Source organism: Chenopodium quinoa, unplaced genomic scaffold (genome assembly GCF_001683475.1).
Source record: "Chenopodium quinoa cultivar QQ74 unplaced genomic scaffold, ASM168347v1, whole genome shotgun sequence".
Lineage (NCBI taxonomy): Eukaryota > Viridiplantae > Streptophyta > Magnoliopsida > Caryophyllales > Amaranthaceae > Chenopodium > Chenopodium quinoa.
In genome coordinates, this window is record NW_018743448.1 from 1,225,289 (window position 1) to 1,244,750 (window position 19,462).

At 36.6% G+C, this 19,462-nt stretch overlaps 1 protein-coding gene across 2 annotated transcripts; it reads left to right on the forward strand.

Annotated features, from left to right (window-relative positions):
• Window positions 1–11,280: 11,280 nt before the first annotated feature.
• Window positions 11,281–15,844, forward strand: LOC110739256 (putative F-box/LRR-repeat protein At5g54820). 2 transcript variants are annotated; one of them, XM_021919719.1, is made up of 4 exons: window positions 11,281–11,439; window positions 11,854–12,750; window positions 12,841–12,987; window positions 15,346–15,844. In XM_021919719.1, exons 2-4 carry the CDS (start codon window positions 11,893–11,895, stop codon window positions 15,592–15,594), a joined length of 1,254 nt encoding a protein of 417 aa, XP_021775411.1. In that variant the 5' UTR covers window positions 11,281–11,439; window positions 11,854–11,892; the 3' UTR covers window positions 15,595–15,844. The 2 variants fall into 2 exon arrangements, with proteins under 2 accessions (XP_021775411.1, XP_021775412.1); XM_021919720.1 differs by having other exon boundaries at window positions 15,369–15,844.
• The last annotated feature ends 3,618 nt before the right edge of the window (window positions 15,845–19,462 follow it).

Genomic DNA, 19,462 nt, shown 5'->3' on the forward strand with positions numbered 1-19,462 from the left:
GGGCGACCTTTATTTTCTTGCCGCCTACTTCTTGAACAGGCGCCTCCTCCTTGATTTGTTCAAAATCAGTTTTCTCCCCACTTGGGCCAGCAGTCGCCACAGTGGGTTTAATATCCGAGAGATAGCACTCTCGTGCCATCTTTTGATCTCTCCTTAGGGAACCGACTGTTCCATCATCCTTCTCAAACTTGAGCAGCATGAGAGAAGGAATGATGACAGCTTTAGAATTGTTTAGGGTGGGTCGTCCCAGGATCATATTGTGGGCCGAGAGCTCTTCAACCACTAAGAACCGAACCACCATGTGACGGCCCTTCCCTTTCTCACCCAGTCGGATGGGTAAATCCACTCGTCCTACCGGGTGTACGACACTTCCTCCAAACCCTACTAAAGGGTGAGATACCGGATGCATACAGTCGGGTTTGTACTTGAGCTTTGCCAAACACTTGTTGCTGATAAGATCAGAGGATTTGCCGGTATCTATGAGGATTCGGCCAACTTTATGGTTGGCCACTTTACATTCAATAACAATGGGGTCATCATGCGGCCCCCTTACACCTCCCAGATCTTCTTCAGTGATGACAATTTCTGGGAATGTATACTTGGTGGTTCGTCCTTGATTGACGGAGTTTACATCCATCCGCCTGATGTTATCTTTGTTGCCCCTAATTGTGGGGCCGCCTCCTACGAAGCCGCCTGCTATTGTGTAGACGACTGAATCATCAGTATCCGAACTGTCGGCTGACCTGTGATTCTTCTTGGCCGACTGCTTTTGCTTGGAGAGAGCATTCCCCTTGGACTTCTTGACATAAGAGTCAAGATCGCCTTTTTCAGCCAGGCGATCCAGGTAGCGCATGAGGCTAATACATTCATTGGTTTCGTGACCAATTTCTTCATGAAAATTGCAGAATTTCTTCTAGTTCCGATTACTCGCAGAACCTTTCATGGGGGCCGGCTTCTCAATGGTCATCTGGCCCTGGATCTCCTTGAGGATAGCTTGGCTATCCTTATTGAACTCATACTTCGAGGAGTATGGTTTAAACTCTTTTTTCTTTTTCTGGGACGGCTGATTAGAGGAGTCGGCCGCCCAGAGTTCTTTTCTCTTTTGGTCATCTTTATTGGCCGACTGCTTTGGTCGGCTCTCATTTTTGTCAGACCTCCTTCCGTCCGACTGCTTCCCAGTGTTACAAAGGTCAGTGGCCTGTATGTAGGCTTCCGCCTCTATTAAAGCTTCTTGTAGAGTAGCAACTCTCTTTCGGACCAAGTCAAACTTGAAGGTCGAGCCATCCTTAAGACCTCTGAAAAAATCAGTGTAGGCTACCTCATCCGGCAGCCCTTGTATTTGAATCCTCATCAGGTTAAACCGCCTGATGTAAGAACGGAGTCCCTCCTTCTCACCCTGCTGAATGGTCCCTAAGTCAAGGGTCGTCTTCTTAGCAGGGATGTTCATGGAAAAATTGGAGGTGAACAAGTAGGCGAGGGTCTTGAAATCATTCACACAACCAGTCGGCAGGTTGCCGAACCACTGTTGTGCAATGCCCTTCAAAGTAGCTGGGAAGCACTTGCACCATGTGGGATCATCCAACCCTTGAAGGTACATAAGGTTGGTGAACGCCATTAGATGGTCTTCTGGATTAGTAGTGCCATCATAGGCGCCTACTAAAACATTCTTCACTTTGACCGGCTGGGCGGCTTCTATAATTTCCTTGGAGAAGGTGGATGGTTGTTCTCCAAGTCTTAGTAACCGTAGTTGCCAGTCCAAAGGTTGGACGTTCCTTGCCGCCTGCCCCCCAAATAGAGGAGGCTACAAAAAATATTGTTGTTGCGGTACGTATGGCTGATGTGGCACATGCGGTGCCGACTGATCTTTATGGGATCCGGACTGACGGGAGGTACCGCCTGTCTGACTCTCATAATTTGATTGAGTATACCTCATGGAGGTATTATGTAAACTATCTTGAAAATCTGAAGTAGAGGCCGACTCTGATAGTCGGTCATTCTTCTTCTGCTCTAGCAACAACTAAGCATCTGAGTAAGTTTTCTTTGACCCATCCGCTTGAACATGACAAATGGGCTTTCTCTTCCCTGGTGTGGGAAAGCGCTACTTAGTTAGATCGATCACAGGCGGCTCCCACTTCCTAGAATTAGGGTGAGGAGTCGCCTCCCAATCCTTTATAGGCTTCCTCCTTCCAGACTGAGAAGGTTTTCTAGCCGACTGCTCCTTGGAGAGAGCAGACGTCTTCTTTTTGATGAGATCCTGGATTTCCCCTTTGAAGCTATTCATGAAGGTCATGAGCTCACTTCTAGTGATGGGGGCAGATCCCTTGAGAGCCTGTTGATAATCATGCGGTTGGCCGGCTGGTCGACTAGATCCAGCCAAGCAGTTGGTTCGTTCCTTCCTTTCGGAGGGACGAGTACGTCGGGCCCTTAAGGTCCCGTCTGGGGCAGTGTGAGTCTCAACCTCGACTTCAGTATCAGTGTCGTGGTCAGAATGGACCACAGGTTCGTCCATAGGACGCTTGTCACTCTGATTTGGTACAGACTGTGATTCCATCTCGAAAGTACTCTCCCCACAGACGGCGCCAAAATGTTTCGGGGTTTTTTGATGTCCTGCGGGAGAGTTACAATTCCAAGACTGGGATCCTTGCGCCTGTACCTGCAAAACAACGGAGACTCCTGTTGGTGGGAGTTCCGCCTCCGACGGTCAAGTTAGTACTTGCTTAAGGAGTGAATAATGCGGAAAAGCAAAGGTTGGGAGATCTGGTTCCTCTAGGTGAGGGGTGATCAAAGTGTTTAAGTTCTCTAGGTGAGAGTAATAAATGTGCTTAACCCCCATTAATGAGGATTAATGAAAGTATTTATAGCCTTGGGAAGCGTGCCAAATCCTAGGTTTAGGTCAACCTAGGGCTGACTGGCTTTCTCTTGAAAATTGGGCCTAGGCGGCCGGTTTTCCCATTTGGCATGGGGGAGGCCACGTGGCGTGGCATAAGTGGTCCAAGGTGGACTGATCAGCATTTGACACGTGGCAGGTTCCAATAGGTCCATGTGGCGGACACTTGGCGGAGCCTGAATGGTCCACTTGTCAGATGATGATTGGTAGGGAAAAATCCCCTAATTAGGACCCACATGTAGTGGCCATTAATCTAGCCTAACAGAGTGAAGCTAGGAATTGTGAAAATGTTTGATGAGTAAGATTTAGTGGCCTAATCTTTTCACCTTTTCTCTTTCACCTGCAATTATATTAGACAGGGTAGAATTGCTCGACTTAGGGACCTTTGTTTTAATAACCTTGAGAGAACCTTTCTTGTATGATTTAGATTTGATTAGGAATTCCTTTTGTTCCTTTCCTCATAACTTAAATTTCCCTTTGCACTCACTGGGTTATGTAACTCATATTGGATGAACTTGTAAAATGAAAATGTTAGTGAAATAAACGAATGAACTTATGAGAAGTTTAGTGTTCTGGTATATCTCATCTAACTGCCTTCTTTGTAGAAGAAGGGGCCAGAAACATACCCAATTAAGACATGAATATTAAGTAGCTCTTAATTGAGATAGTTGCAGGTGTGCTTTTGCTTGGAGTCTTATTGTAGAAGAAGCTCGATCAGAACCTAGATTTATTTATGGTAAGAAGTTTCTAGTCTCTGATTGGATATGTAGGAGGGCAATGTTTACTTTAGCCCTGTAAGATTACATGAGACAAAATAACTTAATGTTTATTTTCTGGTTTAATTTGAGATGAACGCTCCAAAGATTTGAAGATATTAAGAAATAGAGTGGCATTGGTGTGAGGCCATGGGCACTGAGAAAGGCAAATTAATAACAATGTAGTGCCCGCGGTTCCTACTTTTGAAAAACTCACTAGCATTGACTCATTTCTAGAGCATCCTTTATTACTTAGATTGGATTATTTTCTGAGTTTTTGATTGTAAGTTGACATGAACTATAGCTAGCTGAATTGAGCTTCCTAATTAAATTATGAGCAGTCCTAGCATAAGATGTGTGTAAAGGTGTTATTTTTATAGTTTAATGGGTAGTTGATCAAGTATTGGTAACTGTTGATGATTGAATAGAGCCAATAGGGGTGAACTTTGTCTTGGTAGCATTGTTCAATGACTTATGCACAATTCTCCTGTGACTGTATGGGAGTGTCTTATAGAGTTCATTTAAATTACTTAGTTCAAATGGTAATGCTTGTCATCCATAGAAAATGATGTTTATAGATATGAATGCTTCTGACTTTCTGAGCTTTGAGGTAGAATATTTGCTGGTAACTTGGAGTTTTAAAGCACGAGATTTGTTTGAACAAACATTGACTAATTGTCATGAGACCATGTATACCGTACAAGGAAGTAGATTTGCATTGACATAGACCCCGAAAAAGGTGTATTCAAGTTTGTGTTGATTGTTGAACATTTAGGTTGAGATCTTTATTTCAGGGATTTGGTTTAGAGTTCAGGTTTTGTATAGTACAAGGTCGATGGACGATGATACAAGTTTTGACTATTATACAAGCTTCGACTATTTTTTGATATTATATGCGGTCGATGGACGATGATGGGACAACCTATTAATCAAATCCTGGATCTGCCACTGAGCGCACATTAGCAACAACATTTAACTTGATTATCAAATTAAGCTCGAAAATCGCATAAAATTCTTCTCCCTAGATATCAACAAAAATTTCACAATAGATAAATTCTAGCAACAAAATTTCTTGTTATAATGTCTCATAACTTGAGTAATTATAACCAATAGTTTAATAATCCACCTTAGAAGAATCCTAAATTGAGTATACTAACTTAGCATTTCGATAAACCCTAGATTTTGACATTGAAATTCGATGATTATTAAAAATAAATAAATGCTGACCTTAGAAGCTGCTTTAATGGAGGAGAGAGAAAACTCAGAAGCCGCTTCAATGACGAGAAAACGATCGGCGTTGTGTATTTTCGGTGTATTGCCAAATATATACGAAGTATAGATATTACTTGCTTGTTAAGATATGGGAGAATATTTAAGAATATATTTACGATATACTCCGTATATAGGCCTGTTCAAAACTATCCGAGAATCTGAAAATCCGATTCGTATTTGATCCGTTTTTGCATATTTGATCCGAAAAATCATTTCGAATCGGATATCTGATCCAAAAAAACGGATATCAGATACGGATTCGGATATTAGTTTCGGATATTCGAACCGATATCTGAAATTGTAAGCTTGAAATAATGAAATATGTACTACAGTACAAATACATACAGCGTATATGTTTAATATTAGATCTATTACGGAGTATCTTTTATTGTGATATGTTAATTATTCCCCAAGATAGATATTTAGATTCCTACTCAAACTAGGTTTTACTCTGTATTAATACTTGAGATGTGATTAATGAGAACTTGAGAGGTTGAGATTAATTTGAGATGGTATCATGAGCCAAAGAAAATGCCAAAAAAAATTTAACGTGAGATTAGATTAAAAAAAAAAGAGTAATAATACAGAACAAGAAAAACGAAGATCATACGGTGATCAAATCTGGGTGAAAAAACACCTCATGTTGATTTAGTATACTATTTAGGATCGAGTAATACCCGAAAACGTTATCATGCCAATACAATTGCATGGAGAAAATTAATTATGATGAATGGGGACAAGCTATTCGACGATCGTTGATGGCGAAAATTCGGTTTTGTGGATGGTTCAATTCCCAAACCAGTGGATAACCCTTCGAAGGTGGAAGATTGGATTGATGTTCAAACCATGTTGGTGTCATGGATTACGAATACCCTCGACACAAAGCTCCGTTCGACAATCGGAGATTATGACGATGCTAGTCTCTTGTGGACTGATTTGAAGAATCGGTTTTGTGTAGTGAGTCGTGTGTGTCAATTGAAGACTTCCTTGGGCGAGTGCAAGCAGTCCTCGTCCAAGTCCGTAGCTGATTATTTTGGTCGCCTTGCAAAGATATGGAGGAACTTCTCACATACATGCTTGTGCCCAAGTGTGCATGTGGGAAGTGTGAATGCAACATTGTCATGATAATCTTCACCATTTCTTGATTGGATGGATGATCATTATGTGACTATTAGAGCACAATTATTTGCTCAAAAACCGCTACCATTAGTTGATATTGCTTACCAAAAAATCGAGATGACCAAAAGGCTCTGTGGTGGGAGTACAAAGGTGGAGAATGTGATGACGTTCAAGGTTGATTCTAAATCAAGACCAAGATATGAGAATAATAGTGACAAATTTTGCGATCATTGCAATAGAGAAGGCCATGAAGAGAGTGGGTGCTTTCAGATAATCGGTTACCCCGAGTAGTGGAGAGATTGTGGTCAAGGTGGTAGAGGAAGCCGTGGGGTGCAGGTGGCCGTACAGGAGGGCGTGGTACGGGTAATAACTCATCTTCCTCCCAACATCAGTCCGTAAGGGCCAATAAGTGGCTAGTAGTAGCTCTTCACATCAGCAAATGAAGGCAGCAGGGTCTCCGTCTTCGATTGATGATGCAACAACAAGTTTGGTTGGCGTGAATGCTATCAAAGTCCAACAAATTTTGGATACTTTAAATCCAAAGAATCAACAATTTCATGGTAAGAAAAATAAAATACCATCAAATTGTGGATACCGAGGCATCTAATCATGTTACATGTAATTGTATGATGCTTAAAAATGTGAAGAGAATACAAAATTGTCTCGTAAGTTGCCGGATGGGAAATTGGCTAATGCAGATCAATTAGGGACGGTAATTTTTCCGGGAGGATAACAACTTGATAATGTGCTTTATGTTCCTCAATTAACTTGCAATTTACTTTTTGTGACTCAATTGAGTGATGAGTCCAATTGTACAATGCAATTTACTAATAAAATATGTGCTATACATGACTTGCGGACGAGGAGGGTGATTGGTGTGGGTGAATGCAAGGATGGACTATACTTATTTCGTGGTGTCCCTCAAGTGAAGGTTCTAGCAGTAGATGGAGATTCTTCGTTTAACTTATGACATGCATTATTCAGAGTCTGTATTGAGATTGATTCCGAATGTGAGTATTTCTTCTAGGAAAATAATAAAGTTTGTGATGTTTGTCCTCGTGCAAAACAATCTAGATGAAGCTTTCCAATTAGTGAGGATAAAGCAAGTCGAATATTTAAATTTGTACATGTTGATTTGTGGGGTTCGTATGGAACACCTTTCCTCGTGTGGTGCTTAACAATAGTTGATGATTTTCAAGAGGTGTTTGGATTTATTTATTGCAAAATAAGGAGGATGTTGAATTAATGTTTTTGAATTTTGTTACTATGGTAAAACGACAATTTGATCAAGTAATTAAAATTTTGAGAAGTGATAATGGCACGGAGTTTAATTCCTTATAAAGATTTTTTTTACCAATGGCATGATTTTTGAATCATCATGTGTGGGAACGCCGCAACAAAATGGGAGAGTTGAACGAAAACACCAACATATTTTAAATGTGGTCCGGGCTTTAAGATTCCAAGGGAATTTGTCGTTAAAATTTTGGGGTGAATGTGCTTTAGCGGCATGCCATTTAATACATAGAACCCCTACCCCGTTGCTTGGAAATAAAACACCATTTGAGGTCTTGTTTACCACCATCATATGAGTCGATTAGATTATTTGGTTGTCTATGTTATGCTCATAATCAAAAGAGTAAGGGTGATAAATTTGCAAGTCAAATTAGTAAGTGTGTGTTTTTAGGATACCCATTCAGAAAAAAGGGGTGGAGACTTTTTGATTTAGAAACTGAAGAACTATTTGTATCCCATGATGTGAGATTTTTCAAGAATATTTTTCCATTTGATGTTAGTCATGATGAGGGGTTCCGTGTGACTTCTCAGGTTGGTGATGATGGAAATGGAGTGAGCGATGATGATGAGCTCAGATGGCGCTGTAAGGGCAGCCACGAGCGGAGGGTAACCCAACGGGTGCTGGCCTCGAGGACTACCAGCCACGACCAGCCCTTCCCAGCCTGATGGAAAGGCAGTGGGGGCTGGGTGTGAGCAGCAACAAACGCATCAACTCACTGCCAAGCCCGCAGCAAATCCAGCAAGCGCTGGGTTGGGTAGTGAGCAGCAGCGACATCCAAGTTTGAGTGAGAAAGAGGGAGAGCTAGAGCGTGAGTAAGACCATGTAGTTGGGGGTGAAGGTGGGGTGGATGTTGATGAGCTCTAGAAATGAAAATGTGCTAAGATTCCAAACACGAATTCCGAGACTTTGTGACACTCACGATTCGGAAAACAGTCCATTGTCAAGTGCACCGACTCTTACATCATCTTCCTGTGATACTTCTTATCCTCTCACATATTTTATTGATTGTAATCCTTTTTCGAAGAAACATAAAAAGTATATTGCATCAATAACAATGAGCCTAAATCTTTCAAAGAGGCAATGAAACATGCAGGTTAGAGTGATGCAACGGCCGTAGAATTAAGAGCTCAAGAGGAACAGGGTACATGGGTACTTTAAAAACTTCCACCAAGGAAGAAAGCTTTGGGAAGCAAGTGGGTGTATATATAGAAACATGATGAACATGGGAATTTGCAGAGATTGAAAGCAAGATTGGCGATACTAGGAAATCATCAAGTTGAAAGGCTTGATTACAGTGAGACATTTGCGCCGGTTGCAAAGATGGCTATAGTCCAAACTTTTCTGGCAATAGCAGCTGTGAAAAATTGGGAGGAACATCAAATGGACGTGCATAATGCATTTTTGCATGGAGACTTGAAGGAGGAAATTTTTATGAAAATTCCTCCAGGCTTCAATAAAAATAACTCTAATTATGTGTGCAGGATGAAAAAGTCATTATATGGTCTAAAACTGGCTCCAAGATGTTGGTTTGCAAAATTGTCGGCAGCTTTGAAGAAACATGAATTTAAGCAATCCTATTCAGATTATTCTTTGTTCACTCTGACCAAAGAAAATTTGCAGTTGAATATCCGTGTTGATATATGTTGGTGACTTGATTGTTGCAGGAAATAATAACGTTGCTTTATCAAAGTTTAAGGCATATTTGGGAAGCTGTTTTAAGATTAAAGACTAGGGAGTATTGAAAACTTCCTAGGACTTGAAGTTGCCAGAAGTAAGCAGGGATTTAAATCCGTTAACAGAAATATTCACCGGATATTATTTCCAAAACTGGATTGTTAAGAGCTAAGCCTGCAGACTTTCCGATGGAACACAATCATAAGTTAGCTCTTGCGGAAGGCAAAGTGTTGCAAGATGTGGAAAAATAAAGACGATTTGTTGGATGTCTAATTTATTTGTCTGTCTCAAGGCCGGATCTAGCATATATATCTTGTTCATATATTATCTCAGTTTATGTAGAATCCAAGAGAAGAACATTGGGAGGCTGCGCTAAGGGTGGTGCGTTATTTGAAGAAGAATCCAGGCCAAGGAATACTTCTTCGTTCTGATAGTGAGTTGAGGCTAGAAGGGTGGTGTGATTTGTATTGGGCTAGTTGTCCTTTAACCAGGCGGTCTTTGACATGTTAGTTTGTGTTACTTGATTTCTCTCCAGTGTCTTGGAAGACTAAGAAACAACACACAACTTCTAGATCCTCTAATAATGAAGCAGAATACAGGTTAATGTCGGTTGTAACATGTGAATTAAAATGGTTGAAACAATTGTTTATGGATTTGGGCGTGCAGCATTCGCAGGGTATGAACGAATTTGTTTGGTGATGGTCAGTCAGCTTTAATTTGTACATTGCTCAAAATGTGGTATTCCATGAGAAAATGAAACATATTGAAGCTGATATGCATTTTTTGAGAGATGTAATAAAGGATGGTTTGATATCACCATAGTATGTTCCCACGAAGGAACAACTTGCGGACATTTTTACCAAAGCTTTGGGGAAGGCTCAGTTCGAGTTTTTACTTGGCAAGTTGGGCATTCAAGATCTTCATGCTCCAAGTTGAGGAGGGATGTTTAGATATGAAAGAGTATATAGGAATATATTTAGAAAATATATCTTTGATATTATCTTGTATTATCTTTTATTGTGATAGGTTAATTATTCCCCAAGATAGATATTTAGATTCCTACTCAAAGTAGGTTTCTAACACTATGTTTAAATACTTGAGATGTGATTAATGAGAACTTGAGAGGTTGAGATTAATTTGACATGCTCCATTTTCTTTTTCGAAAACCTTTCACAATATTTTACTAGTTTCTTCTTTCCTATTGGACCCCACACTATCATACTTTAATATTTCCATATTCTCTCTCCGCCAAACTATCATACTTTATTCTTCCATCAACCACAGTTTGTTCATATTTTAATTACTTTATACTATTTCTTCTAAAACTCCGCGCATGTGGAAATGGAGCAAGTAATAGAATACGGAGGGAGTATATATATAGGATCAATTCAAAGGTTAAAAGTAAATCATAATATTATTAAAGTACACTATTTTACTTTTAAATAGACCTGATAAAAGTAAGCTCGGCTCGATTTGTGCAAGTTTTGGGCAATTTTTTCCGGTCCGAAATCGAGTTGGGCACGACCCTGCCAGATTTTAAATTTTTTTTTGGACGAGCTTGGGAATGAGATTTTATGCAATTTTAGTTAATTTTTTTGGCCCGGCCTGAAAATGACCTGAAAAGCCCGCATGGCCCGGCTAATTTGGGCGGGTTTTGGCACATAATTTTCGGCCCGAAGCTTGGCTGACCCGGCCCGACCCGAGGAATGGGTTGACTTTTTTTTTGCCTCGGTCCGACCCGAACCGCCCAATGATCACCTCTACTTTAAAAGTAAATACTTAATTATCCAAATTCCTTGCACAACTTATTTTTACTTTTAATGAAGAAAATATATTAATTATCATCAAGTAGCAGCTTTAATAATTAAAGAATTGTTGTGGAAAAGTTTTCATTAATTTATTTATTGTTAAAAGTAAATGAAAAGTTAGTAAAAGTAAATAAAATCAGTCAAATAGTAAATGAAATTGCTTTGAAAGTGAATAAGCCGGAAAAAAAGTTTAAAAAGCCATGTAATTTCGAAGATGCCATTAGTGAGACGTGTGAAGTGCAGACCGTTTGATGAAACGTAATGGACGATCCACATGAGTTTGTAGTTCTCATCGTCCTTTAGGGTAAGGCATACCGATTTTGGGTATTTTCTGTATCTCAACAACATTCATCGACTTTTAATTATATGTTTGAAAAAGGCCTTGCACCGTATAAACCATCATAACCAACTTCCCTCGTTATCCGCCCCATTTATTTATTAGATGGATCTAACCCATCTATGATTGTGGCGGTTCATGGCTTTTAATAGGACTCCAAGGCATCCAACCTATTGAATTGCTCTCTCTGTGTTCTCCATTGAAGCGCACTTAACGTTCTCCATTGAAGCGCAGTCGACGTTCTCCGTTGAAGCCTTCTAATTCTTGTATTCCCCATTGAAGCAGCTTCTGAGGTAAGTTGTTTGTTTTTGTTATCATCATATCAATTGCACAATCTAATTTAATTGTCACTCCATTAAGTGTAGGGTTCTAAAATCTGAACTTTTGGTTCTAAAGTGTAAGATAACCAAAAGAAAAGAAAATTATGAGCCTAATTTGATTATTGAATTGTCACTCCATTAAGTGTTGGGTTCCAAAATCTGAACTTTTGGTTCTAAATTATAAGATAACCAAAAGAAAAGAAAATTATGAGCCTAATTTGATTATTGAATCAAATATCCCTAAAATTATGGATTTTTCGAGATAATTGTATATGAAATTAGACATCTTTTCCCTCCTGCCCTGCCTCAAGGACGGGCTTGGTTTCTGTTTAGTATTGTTTTCGTGTCTAAATAGTTGATAATTGACAAAGTTTTTGTTGGTTTCAGTTGTTATATGTTAGACGTGTATCGATCAGATCAAGCGATATGGGTGACTACATAAGTGAATTGCCGGATGATGTTGTAAGCTACATATTGTCTTTTTTAACTTTACGAGATGCTGTTAGAGCAAGGTTATTGTCACGTAGGTGGAGATATCTCCCTTATTGTCGTACTGTTCTTCGGTTTGATGCTCTTAATGTTTTTGGAAACGAAGGATATAACCGTGTTTCTCATCGATCCAAGTTTGTGAGACTTGTTGATCAGTTCCTGGACATATTGAGAGATCAAACTTTGAGGGTGCTTGAGCTCCATTTTGGCCTTGATAATGAATATTCTTCCCATATTGACAGCTGGATTCTACGTGCTGTTACAATGGGAATTAAGGAGTTGGACCTAGGTATCCAAAATTATGTTTTCTCTTGTTATCTGTTGTGCCCTTGGATGGCATCTTCTTTGACGTGTTTACGTTTATCAGGTTGTCAACTTAACCTTTCTTCTTGTTGTACAAGTTGGATTAGTCATTTAACGACCCTTCATATGTCATGGGTACGTATGAATCATAATGACATGGTGTTTATTTTGTCTAGTGCTTTGAATCTCACATCACTTAGCATAGAACACTGTTGCTATCCAAGAATCAAGTGCCTAAAAGTTGAACTCCTTGGTTTGAAGAAACTTTTAATTGATGATAATTCATTAGACATCAAGCTCAATTGTCCTAATCTTGAGGTTTTCGAATGTATTGGTCAACTGAGTAATCTTACACTTGCTCATCTCCCTTTTCTGAGACAAGCGAAAGTGTTTCCCATTGGTCGTCGTGATGGCGGCTCATCGATTATTGCAGAGCTCATCAGATTTGCTCCCCATCTTAAAGCATTATCCTTTTTTGTCAGGCCTTTGGTGGTCAGTGAAGATGCATATCATATCATATATTCTATTAATTGTAATAAGGTCTTCCATTCCTGGCTAACATAATTTCTTATTTATTTTCAGATACAACCACTTCCATTAACAGCAAGAATAAGTAAATCTTGCTTAAAGCAGCTTGATCTAGTAATGCTTGTTCCATATGGTTTTGACCTCTTCGGCATCACTTATTTTATAAACGCGTGTCCATCTCTTGAGATATTACGTTTGAAGGTCAGTCTTTGATTTGATTTTTATTTAGAATGAATTGCTGATTTACAAGCCAATTAGCCTTGTTTATTTTTGCTTTTATTTTATCTCAAGCATTATGTGTTGGGAATTTGGGATAACCTCCCCAAATGTACCAAATACATACTATTGATTAGTTCTAAAATTATAAAAAGTAGAAACAATGTTTCTCTAGACAGTAAAGGCACACAAAGTGCAGTGTATGAAGCAAAGTGCATATTGTGAGGGTGCACAAAATATAAGAGTGAAGGAGTAAGTGGTAAAAGTGAGGCAAACACAATATTCGTTAAGAGAGGTGTTTTTGGTTAAGTACCATTGTTGAGCGTACTAATTGTAGTTATCCTAAAAACACAAAGTGTCTAATATTGCAGTTGTGATAATTACCTTTGTACTCCCAAAATTATTAATAGTGAAATAATGTCCTTGGAGATCGGGATCATATTTTTCCAGTATTTGAGACTTGAGAGGGGTTTGAACTCTTTGAAAGGGCCTAGGGACATTGCTTTCTTTAACCTCTTGATGCCAAAGGACAACCTAGAGAAATGCTCATGAGAAAAGTTTATTGTTGCAAGCTCCAAGCTGTAATCACTCCAAGGATTGTGGTTGACCTGAATCAAATCAGCATACTAATTCTGCATCATCTTTTGGTCTTTGTCCTCGCCAGAAAGGAAACATAGTCACTTGTGTAAGGGTTTTTTTTTTTTTTTTTTTTTTTTTTTTTTGGGTTTTTGTGGAAGGAAACACTTGTGTAAGATTAAATTATAAGGATATCTTTATTTTATTTTTGCCCTCTAAAATGAGCTCAATAAATATTGCTTTGTTTTAGTTCATTTGCGTTATGAATTAGCTCATCGTATATACAGTAATGTCAATAACTCTCTGAAAGAGCTCATTATAATTTGAATGAGGCTAATAAGTCTTATCTTTAATTAGCTCTATATGTTTGCAAAAGTGCTCAATAACTATCTGAAGGACCTAAATATTTGAGTCACGAGTACCTCACTTCATATGTACAACCAAGATTTTGATGTAAATGCGGTTAGATTAACCTGTTTCCAACTCTATTATTTTATTACCCATTTTCCTTTAACTTAATCACACGGGTTATGTTTTTCATTGGATTTAGTAAATGCTTCCACCCATGAAGCTCACTGTGTGCTGTTCAACGATTTTTATGGCATCAGAATTCAAAACTGTTAATTTAGCATACTATAGGCTTCATTAATTTCTGGTGTATGTTAATGTGCCTCACTTTGTTGAGGAGATCGCCTTTGCCTTACCTTTGATTCTACAGATCAGACCCCCTTGATTCTATGAGGTTGAAGGTTTCCTTAGTTTGTCTGAGTGATTTTCATTTGGTTGGAGTGCTAACGACATGAATGATTTTAGAAAAGAAAGAACAAAGTGCCAGTCCTCTTGGCGGGAAAGATTGGGAGCATCATACAAGTTGGAAACATCCCATTTCCTTTTCAGTTTAGACCAATAATACTAAACAGGATTAAATTTTCTGAGCAAAAAACAACTTAGACATCCACCCCCTCCATAGGCAAGCAAAAGTAAACCTATGGCATCTAAGCCATAATCAGAGTATGCATCAATATTGTTAATCCTAGCAATATCTACTAAGCATATTTGGCTTCTGTGAGAAAAGGTACACAGACTGCAGTTCTGGATGGACTTTTGAGGTTAGGATTCACAGAAGGTTCTATTTTTCCAGGCTCAAAAGCCTCTTCAACGACAAGATTCTCTTGTCAATATGACGTTGCCTGCGAAGCAAAGCAGATATTTCGTTTCATGAACGACAGACTAGATTTTTTCAAAACCTGGAAGAGGTAGATAAGACTTTGTTGTTGGAGCAGTTCTCAGTTATCTCCTTTTTTGTTGGGGTGTGCACATTTAGACTGTTATCTCCTTTTTTTGCTCCATTTTGCAATTCCTCATCCTTGCTCACAGAAAGGCACCTCTTAGGTATCTTTTCTCTTCCTGATTTACCAAAGTGCCTTTCTTTATTGGTGCATACTCCATCAAGAGATTTTGCAGCACTTTGTAGGTAAATTTTATATCATTATATTAAGAGATATGAAATACATACATGCTTACACAAATTACCAAATATCCCAAACAATATAATACAATATTTAAAGGAATCCCTAAAGGCCTAAATATGCTTATGAGTGATGTTTTCTTTTTGTTCGTAATCGTGTCTCCTCTTTAGGGAGGAAGTATTTGCTCTCTGTATTGCTCTCCCCTAAGCCAATTGCTGTATTTTCTTCGTTTTAAGGTTGTCTGTTACTGATATTTTGCCCATCTGATTAATGTTCTGATTTTTCTCTTCTCTAACAGCTGCATCCTCTAACTTTCACCAGGCAGAGCCCACAGAAAGAATATCCAGATTGCCAACATCAGTTGAAAGAAGTCGAGATTGATACATACTCTCAGAAGTATAATTTGGTCGAGCTTGTACTATATTTGCTTAGAAATGCTGTCGCACTTGAGAAAATGGTCATTGCGTGTTCAGATAAAGAAAAGCTCACCACCCTGCTGCAAAATGTAAATTCTAGTGCAGAGCTGATCATCCGACATAACCAATAGAGGAACCTGTTGCAATAGGTTCTTCAAAATGGGAACCGGAACCGGAACCTCTTTGAACAAGTTCCTAGAAATTGGGAACTGGAACTTGTAGGTTTCAGTTCCGATTCAGGGTACCTGTCTTTTAATAATTTTTTGCAGATTTTTTTGTAAAAAACTAGATGGTCACTAATTTATAATATTTACAATTGGCAAATAAAACAAAATAATAGTAGTTGTTTAGCAAATTTAATACATATATCTATAATTGTTATGTTGATATTTATTATTTTAAATTAGTTTAGAATTGGTATATAATTTGAACTTTAGTGGTACTTTTATCAGGTTACAGGGTACCTTACAAGTTCCGGTTCCAAAAAATTGGGAACTTGAATCGGAACTTGTTGGTACAGGTTCTCCATTTTACTACCTAGAACCAGAACCTCTTGTACAGGTTTCGGAACTTACGGTTCCTAACAAGTTTCGTTTCCGTTTTAGGGTATCTTGATTTTTTGGTCACCCCTAATTATTACTAATATGTGCCCCCAGGCCTCAGGCCAGGTTAATTTTTTTAAGACAATAAAATATAATCACAACTATTTAGTTAATATTGGCGTATAATCCAATACTTATTAAGAGGGCGCCTGGTTCGCGGAATATAGGTATATTTGGATTTAGAATGACTAAAACCCATACCATATGTTTGGTTGTCAAAAATATGAATTTTAAACCTATACCTCAAACTCATGAGGTATGGGGTTTAGAAACCTTGGGGGGAAGGTGAGTTTGGCTCATTCTATTCCCTTAGGTATCAAATAAAAGGAGAGAATAGTGAGATATTTCATTCCAAAATTAAACCAAATATACGGTATTAAGTATCAAGTTCCAACCCGATACCACTTTAACCCCATTCCTGATTCCAACCCCATACCACTTTGCGAACCAAACACCCCTAAGCTAGTTAGGAATGTTAGTGGAATTAAGATGTGTTGGTTAAACATGGGACTAATAGTTTAATAACTTGTCAAAAAAAAATAACTTGTAAAGGCCAACTAATTATGCCCCTTAGAAGTGACTGGAACTATCTACTTTGATTCTCAACAGTGAACACCCCTCCCGACCGATTTCTGAATTCGTTACAATTAGGAAACTAGGTTCTTAAATTAACTCGATTTTAGGCCCTTAGAGATCAAATGTAAGGTATATATTGAACTAGGTTAGATTCTCAATAGTTATAGATTATTGATTTATAAGTATCATAATCATAAATTAATTGGGAAATAATAAAAGTATGTGAAATGTTGATTTGGTATTTGGATTTTTTTTTTTGTTGTAGCTTCTAAAGTTCTATTACACAACTAAAACAAAAGTAGGCAAAAAATTTGAGCAATATTTTTTTCTTGTTGTAAAACAGGTCACAAATTATTTCAAGAATATGATTTTTGGTTTATAGTTCTCCAAATTCTTTTAGAAAGATTTGTTAAATTTATATTTTAAATAATCATTAATACATATTTAAAACAACTTCATTAGATTATTTTGTAAATAATTTGTTTTCTTAATCAAAAGATTTTTTTTTTAAGAAAATAACTAAGGACACACCAGAAGATGACACGTGTGGTGTGTCTCTTAGTATATACTTCCTCCGTTATTTTTTACTTGACCCGCTTTGACTTTTACACTATTCATGATCTCTCCTTTGACCGTCTTTTGTGAATAATATGTAATGAAAAACATATTTATGTGGGATCTTTATGAATTCGTCTGGATAAGTACTATCATAATATATAACTTTTATAATTTTTACTTATGGAGAATTAAAATTACTGATCATTAGAGTTTTGCATTGACAAGCGTGATAAAAGAAATAGGTCAAGTAAAAAAGAAAAGAGGAGTACAAGCTAAGAGACGCATGCAATGCGTGCGTGTGCAATTTAAGTAACCTATCAAGCTCGATTCTCTTTTTTTTTTCACATATATCTCCTTAATTATTCTAATATAAAAAAAAATATAAGTGGTTTACAAAATTGTTGATAAAATCAATTAAAAAATATGTTACTGTATTAATAAAAATGTTGATGATGACTTGTATGCTAAATATAAAATATGACTTCCCTAAAAAAAAAAATTAAAAAGAAAAAATGGATTTTTTTAACACATATGGTAGGTTTATTTATTTATTTATTTATGTATTTTTAAAATAAAAGGATGGTAATTTTCTTTTTTAAAATAAAAATAAAAATGAGAGGGGTATTTTGGGAAAGTGAAATTTGAACCCCCTTTCACTTTATATATAGGACTAGTTTTGTGCCCCGTGTGGTGTCCGGGTTGTTTAGTGAATTTTAAGATAAAACTTTTATCTATATGCCAAATGTTAAAATATATAATTGACACAAAATCAGATAGGAATTGAGGTGCTTTTTGTGACAATTTAAGTAATGTAGTAGGTATGTAATGACTAATAATAATATTGGTAAAAATGTTCAATTAAAAAAATTATTAAAAAAATAGCAAAGTAAGCTTGAAATATTAGAAATTTCTAAAAGTGAGCCAAAAATAAACTAAATTAAAAAAATGTTCTAAGCCCGTTGGGTTGATCCGAACCCGAAATTTTAGGCTAAGGTTGAACATTTCTTGACCCGTGACCTGAAGTTACCCGTCTCGTAATACCCCGTGACCCGACCCGATTGTTAGGTCTACATATAGTAATAAAATTATATTAGATTGTGAAGTAGTAATTTATTTCAATCGTTTAGAATAGATAATATATTCCTCAAAAGAAAAAAAAATCAATTAACCTATAATAAAAGCGTATCTAAAATAGATAATATATTCCCGCCACTTTCATTATTTCTTTATTTAATTATTATTTATATAAATATAAGTATAGAAAATAAATAGATAAATTATACTTTAATTAACAAAATAACTAATATTTTAGTATGTTTTTTATATATATTTGCATTCTTTTATATAATACTAGATGAAAGCTCGTGCGATGCACGGTTTTTCTAAACATAAATCATATAAAAGGATTATTTTCTTAATTACATCCTATAATATTTGAGAAACTTGCTATTGCGGGTTAGAAAAACATAAGTACTATTTTTATGTAATTTAAAATGCATCAAAATGTGATAATTTTTAGTTTTTTTTTTTATCAAAAATCTCACAATGTGTCGGATAAAATTTTTCATATGAAGAGATAATTTTTTTATTTTTTAAATAATTTAAATATCATATTTCATTAGTTGACTCACTAAATATCATTCATTAATTTTCATTAATTCTTATGTAGCTTTATTTTTTTATTCTAAAATAAAATATAATTTTTTTCATTGATATATCATCTCATTTGTCAGATATTTGGATAAAATTAGGTTTTTTTTTTTTTTTTTTAATTTAACATACGTGGGACATAAATTTAAAGTCTCAAATCTCGTTTGTTAATTTTGCTCTTTAATTATAAAATAATATGTATTTTTTAATTATATATATATATATATTAGATTATCAATCATAAGATTCTATTACATAATATGCGTGATTAAATATGGATATAAATCTTATGATTGACGCAATTTTTTTTTTTTGAGAAAGGATTGATACAATATTTTGGTTGGTGTTTAATGTGTTGCTTTGTCTAAGTGTAATTTATTCTATTGTATACATGTCATCTCCTGGTTAAAAATTTTCATGCCCATTTTACTTTACGTTTTTACGCAGATTTTTAAAGGAAATTATTTTATAATAATACAAAATATCTTTCTTCCAATTAAAATTCTTAGCAATAATAATTCTCCATATAAACCCAACTAATATATTTATATATATATGCGCAGTCTTTTATATTAGGTAATTTTTTTGTAAATAAATGAACATATATTAGGTA